At 44.4% G+C, this 6,000-nt stretch overlaps 1 protein-coding gene and 1 long non-coding RNA gene across 4 annotated transcripts in view; one reads left to right on the top strand and one right to left on the bottom strand.

Annotated features, from left to right (window-relative positions):
• Poc1b (POC1 centriolar protein B) overlaps positions 1-6,000 on the bottom strand; it is a 134,181-nt gene that overhangs the window by 106,286 nt on the left and 21,895 nt on the right. For 2 of the 3 annotated variants that reach the window (XM_055627773.1, XM_055627774.1), the window contains exon 1: positions 443-559. The exons of the other annotated variant lie outside the window; for it this stretch is intronic. In XM_055627773.1, coding sequence (XP_055483748.1) covers positions 443-457 — 15 coding nt within the window. In that variant the 5' untranslated portion in view covers positions 458-559. Of the gene's footprint in view, positions 1-442; positions 560-6,000 lie in introns of those variants that run through there. 3 annotated transcript variants of the gene reach the window in all.
• LOC129691620 (uncharacterized) lies at positions 581-3,552 on the top strand. The gene is made up of 3 exons (XR_008722513.1): positions 581-1,375; positions 2,819-2,877; positions 3,143-3,552. It is a non-coding gene; the product is annotated as an uncharacterized LOC129691620 (long non-coding RNA).

Here is a 6,000-nt window from a genome sequence, read left to right as displayed (position 1 = left end):
CCGCCAGCCGGAGGAACCCCCAGCCTGAGGAGCCGCCAGCCGGAGGAGCCCCCTCTGAGGACCCCCCAGCCGGAGGAGCCCCCAGCCCGGGCTCCCGAGCCAGCAGCCGAGGGACCCGCCCACCACGCCGAGCGGCGGTGCACGCCGCAGCCTCCCGCGCCGTTTAAACCTCCCAGGTGATTCTGACGCAGGCGCGCCGCGGAAGCCGGCCGGGAAGCCGGGGTCCCCGGAGCCGCCCCTGGCCTCAGCCCCGAGCGTCGGGATCGCGGGAGCAGCGCCCACCGCTCCTCTTGGCTCCCCGCTGCGGGGAGCTAAGGTCGCGGCCAAGCTCCCGGGCTGGGGGCAAACATCAGCCACCGCGGCCCGGCAGGCCATGCGTGTTTCCCTGTCGACCTGATCCCGCTGCCATGTAGTCGGCTCGGGCAGCGGCGGCGGCCCTTACCGGAGCGGAGGCCATGCAGGGGGCGGACGGCGCCCGGAGCCTGCGGGGGCCAGGGGTGTCAGGGATGAGGGGGGAACCCCGCGGCGGCCGGAACCGTCAGCCCCGAGTGCCGGCGCCTCCCGGTCACTACAACAACTACGGCCCAATCAAAGCCCGCGCTCCAGGCGTGGCCAGAGGAGCCCCGAGATACGGCCCGTGCTGCAGACAGCTGACGCCTTGGCCGGAGCGCGCCTCGCTCCCGCACACCGCGATGCTCGCGTGCAGGCCACGTAGCATACTCCGGGACGGTGCGGGGGAGAAGGTAGTCACCTGGAGAGACTTGTCGTGACCGTGGTGGCGAGGCGGACTTGAGCCTGTGATCGATGCAATCAGAGTTCTATTACACCTTAAAGAGACCGCGCCCAAAGCTGCTACACCTTGTGGAGACCGGAGAGGGAACTTGGCTGAGCAGACAAGCAAGGTCCTTCAACAGTGCATTCAGAAGAACTAAGTTCCTGGCGGAAGACTTGATTTTGTTGACTGTTTTTGCACGTAGTGTAGATACAAATGCTGGCAGCAAATGATGGATGAACATTTTACTCAAATGCTCACTCCATTTTTATTTATTTGCTGTTTGTTCCATTCTGATCCGTTCTTTTGCATGTGCTTTGTTAAACTCCCTCATATTTGACGTCGTCGGAAGACTTGGAAACATGCTTTTAAGTTACTAGACCACGTGGTTGCTATAATGGTTTCCATTGTAGGCTTTCTAACACATAGCATGATTTGTGCTTCTGCAACATGAGGTTCTCGATGACAGTTATAAAAGGGAGGCCACATCTAGCGCCCTTGACAACAAACGACAGCAATAAACTCTGACCTGAAGCATAAAGGACTCAGCTGAGAATTACATATGGAACAAAACTTCTTGTCAACAAAATGTCATGATAACTGGTAAGATACATGTTCTATGTAAATGAAAGGTGTCTTAATTACAGGGTCTCTAACTGGCTGTGTCGTGATTGCATTTAGTCTTAACCACTATGTAGCAATTACATAGGTAGAGACTTCAGTACAGTGTTAGTGTGACACATGGGTGGTTGTTAAATATCTGTTGGTTGTTGGAGGTTTGACTCCAAGGGCTAACTTTTGATATAAACAAAACAAACCCCAAAATGCCAACATGTTTTCCCTGCCCTTAAGAGATTGCTGTTGTAGGGCTCAGTTGTAGAGTGCTTGCCTAGCATGAGCTAAACCCTTGCTTCTACTCCCAGCACCACATCAACCCACTTGGTTTCAGTAACTATAGTACTGTTGGAGTTAGAGGCAGGGGGATTAGAAACCCAGGGCCGTCGTTGGCTACATTGTGAGTTTAGTGCCAGCCTGGGCTACATGGACTCTGTTAACCAAATAACAAAAGCAAACAAGAATGATCCCCTCCATATTCTAGCTTGAGTATTTAGTATGTTTTAGTACTTTTGATATTTTAGTATGTTTGATGTTGATTGAGGGGATCATTTGCCAAAGATGCTGGTTCAACATATAGGGGGCAGGACCTAGAGACCTACAGATATAACAGACTCCTTAGGTGCCTGCTATGGGAGGCTTGGCTTCCTGTGTACATGAAAAATGTTGCCCTAATAGAGGAAATGATGTGTTAAGAGTTTTACTGTGATAGAGGGCAGTGGTGATTGGGGATAGGTCATTTGGTTAATATGTATAAGAACATAGATTTGATCTCCAACAACCTGTGGCTTTGCCATTCTGTGGTTCACTTTTTTAAGATGTTTTGTGTTGGACATAAAATGGTGTAGCATCGTGGAAAACAGTTCTGGAAGTTACTCAGAAATTAAGCAATTTACTTATGATCCAACAAAACAGGGACTAAACACCCGCATTCACCAGAATTTATAGCACCATTATTATCTGCAGCCAAAATCTAGAAACTAGAAATAACTAAATATGTAACAGATGAATGATTAAGTAAAATATTTATACATAAAAGAAATATTATTTGGCCATAAAAGCAAGTGAAGTTTTGATAAATGCAAGCTATATGATAGTTGCAAGCAAGTAAATAAGCAACACACACACAAAACTCAACATTGTGTGATTAGATTTGCATTAGATTAGATTAGAAAAAGTAGATGATTATTTCTTGTAAATTTGATCACAGTAAAATACTCTTAATTTTAGAAACAGGAGAAATCAAGGCTTCGGAATCTCTCATAGCTATGTCTAATATTGGGCGCAGTAGATTAAAAGGAAGGAGGTGGGAGAGATTAACTCAAAAGAAATGAGGATATAAATACAAGATTTATTTCTGATTGTTTAAATACTATTTTTGAAATCTTCAATTATTACAAGTAAATGTATGTTTTGTTTTGTTTTTTGAAGATAGGCAAACCAGAAAGCCAGGAGGCAAAGCAAGTTACGAAAACATCATATTTACCACTGTAAGTTATCTCTATATCTATGGTAGATATTCTACAGCTGCTCATTGAGTTCTTTTTGTATCAGTCATTGATTGCCATAGTAATGATGTGTAACATCTGTAAGGGTCAGTATCATGCAAGACTAGACTGTTATTTAGTTCCTTTGTAGACAAGAAATACTTTAAATTAAATAGATGGAGAGATGGGCCCTAGGGTATAGCCTGCTACTTTACTAAATGTTCATGTTTTCAAATTGTCTTCTAAATATATGTGTTTATACCCTTAGGCCTGGGCTGCTCTCAGCATTGCTCAGGGAAGCGGTTTTTTGCAGTTGGCAGCACTCAACTGGTTAAAGTGCAGAGAATAAGAGTCTATAAGCGCTCAGTCCTCAACAGAACATCTCTGTCACATCCTACCCCAAGTACTGAGGAACATCGCAAAAGAAGAGCCAGAGGATAAGGATGAAGAGTGCTGTAAAATGCAATCTTCTGGCCATGACGTGGCTATTGTGCATGCTTAGCAGCCTATGTTACCCACACAGGATCGAGCTGGTCCAAATTCTAGCACAGATGTGGGCCCCGCTCTCTAGTCCCCACCCCCAAATGGAGAAGCTAACCAATAGCTGGTTTCCCATGCTCCCGTGGATGGCCCCACTTTAGACACTTAACCGCTCCTCTGATTGTAAAGTCCTGATGTCTCTTTTGTGATTGCAAGTTGTTTTATTTTTTTGTTTGTTTTGGGATAGGCCCACATTGGCCTCAAACTGCAGACTCCAGCTTCTATTTCCCAAATACTGGGATATCAGATGTGTGCCATTGCGCCTCGCCTTGGCATCGCATGTATATTGCAAATGCACAAAAGATTGTGTCTTTAGAGGCTGGCGTGATGGCTCGGAGTGTAAAGGTACTTGCTGCCAAACTTGATCGTCTGAGTGGAAGGAGAAAAGCAACCCCTTGGTTGTCCTCTGACCTCCCCATGACAGGGTCAATATCCCTGACCGTAAAAAAAAAAAAAAAAAAAAAATTGAAATTGTACACTAGCCATGGTTTCAATAAGTTTTGACCAAGATAAAAAAGTAAAATCTCCCTTACATTCATCCCACAGCCCTCATTTGTTGGTCTAAACTGTCTGTTCTGTAGCCCTTTCCATGTTTGCTTTTCTCTTCCTACTTCTTTTGCCAGTAGCAAAAGCTCATAGGTAGACACTGGGAAACACAGCCAAAGATGAAGTATTTTCTAACCTCAAACCTGAGTGAGTTCATGTAACCCATTTGCTACAGTGATTATTTGCACTTCCCTAAATCTCTATTTCAGCATTAGCATGGAAGTAGCCACAGGCAGAGTATATCATTATCTGTAAACCTACAAAGGTATCACTGGAGACTACAAAAAGGGCAAAGCAGCCTTTAGTTGGCTCTTCTGCTTGAGCCTTAAAAAGGTTTGGTTTTAGTGTGGCTTAATAGGTGAATCGTGTTCCATTTTGGCTATCCAGGCACTTAAGTGGTGCCACCTACTGTTCATTTTATTGTATGGCACTTCCATTAAACAGCTGTTTAAAGGCAATGGCACCTGTCTTCTTGATACAAATGCTCACTCAAACTGTGGGAGATTATGTAGACAGGAAAAACACAAAATAAATGCGAACCAGTAAAACACTGCCCACATTTTGTAGGCTATGAATGATTTCCTTTCATCAACATTCAGTCTCTAAATCTTACCAATTGTATCCTTATATCCATTCCTATCTTCCTATTCTGTCCTTTTGGTTTCTGCCTCAGAGATGATTAAATGCTCTGGAACTAGACAGGTTTTCATCCTCTGTTTCTTAGAGTATTTTCATAACCTAAACATGCTTTCTGACTTCAAGGCTTTCTCTTTTCTCCTTTTTTTTTTTTTTTTTTAACTGATGGCAGCTACATCAGTGCAGTGTGCTAAAAGTACAGATTCCTGAACCCACCCTCCAGAGGTTTTGATATAGAAAGTCCAGTGTGAATCCCAGGAATACGTTGTAAAGCAAGTTTCTTGAGCACTTAGAAGTTGCATTGCCATTTGGGAACTCTGTGCATGCTGGGCTATGAGTCTTTAAAAACACCTCAAACCAAGTCCATTTTTTTCCTATATGTGGTTACATATACTCTGGGGCCAGTCTATAGGCCATTGCTACCCAGGTATGAACATCCAGATTTTGACAGTTTTGCTAGGTGCTTCCTGAAGCAGAAAATGTCTGAGCCACTCGTTCCAGCTTGGATATGAAGAGACCCACCCCAGGACCCGTGTTTCTGTGAAATGATCTTCTCCCAGGCTATCACCCTATAACACATAACCTTTATCCCCTTTCCTTCATGTTTCCTTACTGTGTTATCTGTAGCTTCACCTGGCATTGTTCATGTTGCTGCATTATATCTGTACTATGTTATGTATCCACCAGCTGCCGTTGTGGTGAAGGGCCAGGAAAGACAGAGTTGTGCTGTGTTTAGTTAGAGACCATTCTGCAGAATCTCAGCCCCTGAAGAACGGTAGAGGCTCTGGAATTAGATTTTAGCATCATTGAAAGAGATAGGTTGCGGGAAATGATGAATGAGAAACCAGTCAGTACAGAATTAAATTACGTAAAGTTATGAGCAGTCCGTAGAAATCACTGGAGAGATGCAGGTACCTCTGCATTGACCATATTGTAGTTGTACAGCTGCAGACATATTGAAGGCGTTAGACTGGTCTCTGGAGATGTTCTTAGGAAAGATTTTATTGGAAAAGGGGTTTTCAGCAATCGTTTTAAAAGTCGTGCCTGTCAAGCGTTAGATCATAAAAACATGATGAATGATTACTAATGAGAAAGGAACTTCATTTAGGGATGATCATGCTCTGGAATTAGGTAGCAACTGATGAATATGCTAAAAAGACCTAGTGGGTTCTAGAAAAAAAATTTTTTTGAGATGGTTTATTTGTGTAGCTCTGGCTGTCTTGGAACTCACTCTGTAGACCAGGCTGCCATTGAACTCAGAGACTTGCCTGTCTCTGCTTCCCAAGTGTTGGGATTAAAGGCATGTACCACCATGCCCAGATTAGAATCTTCTTGACAGTTACAATAGATTTTCAGAGTTCTACCCAGTTCTATTTCAGTAGGTCTGGAATAAGACACCCAGAA

This window comes from Psammomys obesus, unplaced genomic scaffold, assembly GCF_907164565.1.
Source record: "Psammomys obesus unplaced genomic scaffold, mPsaObe1.curated_primary_1811, whole genome shotgun sequence".
In the NCBI taxonomy this organism is placed as follows: domain Eukaryota; kingdom Metazoa; phylum Chordata; class Mammalia; order Rodentia; family Muridae; genus Psammomys; species Psammomys obesus.
Note: the sequence above shows the minus strand (reverse complement) of the source record. Positions and strands in the feature narration are given on the sequence as shown.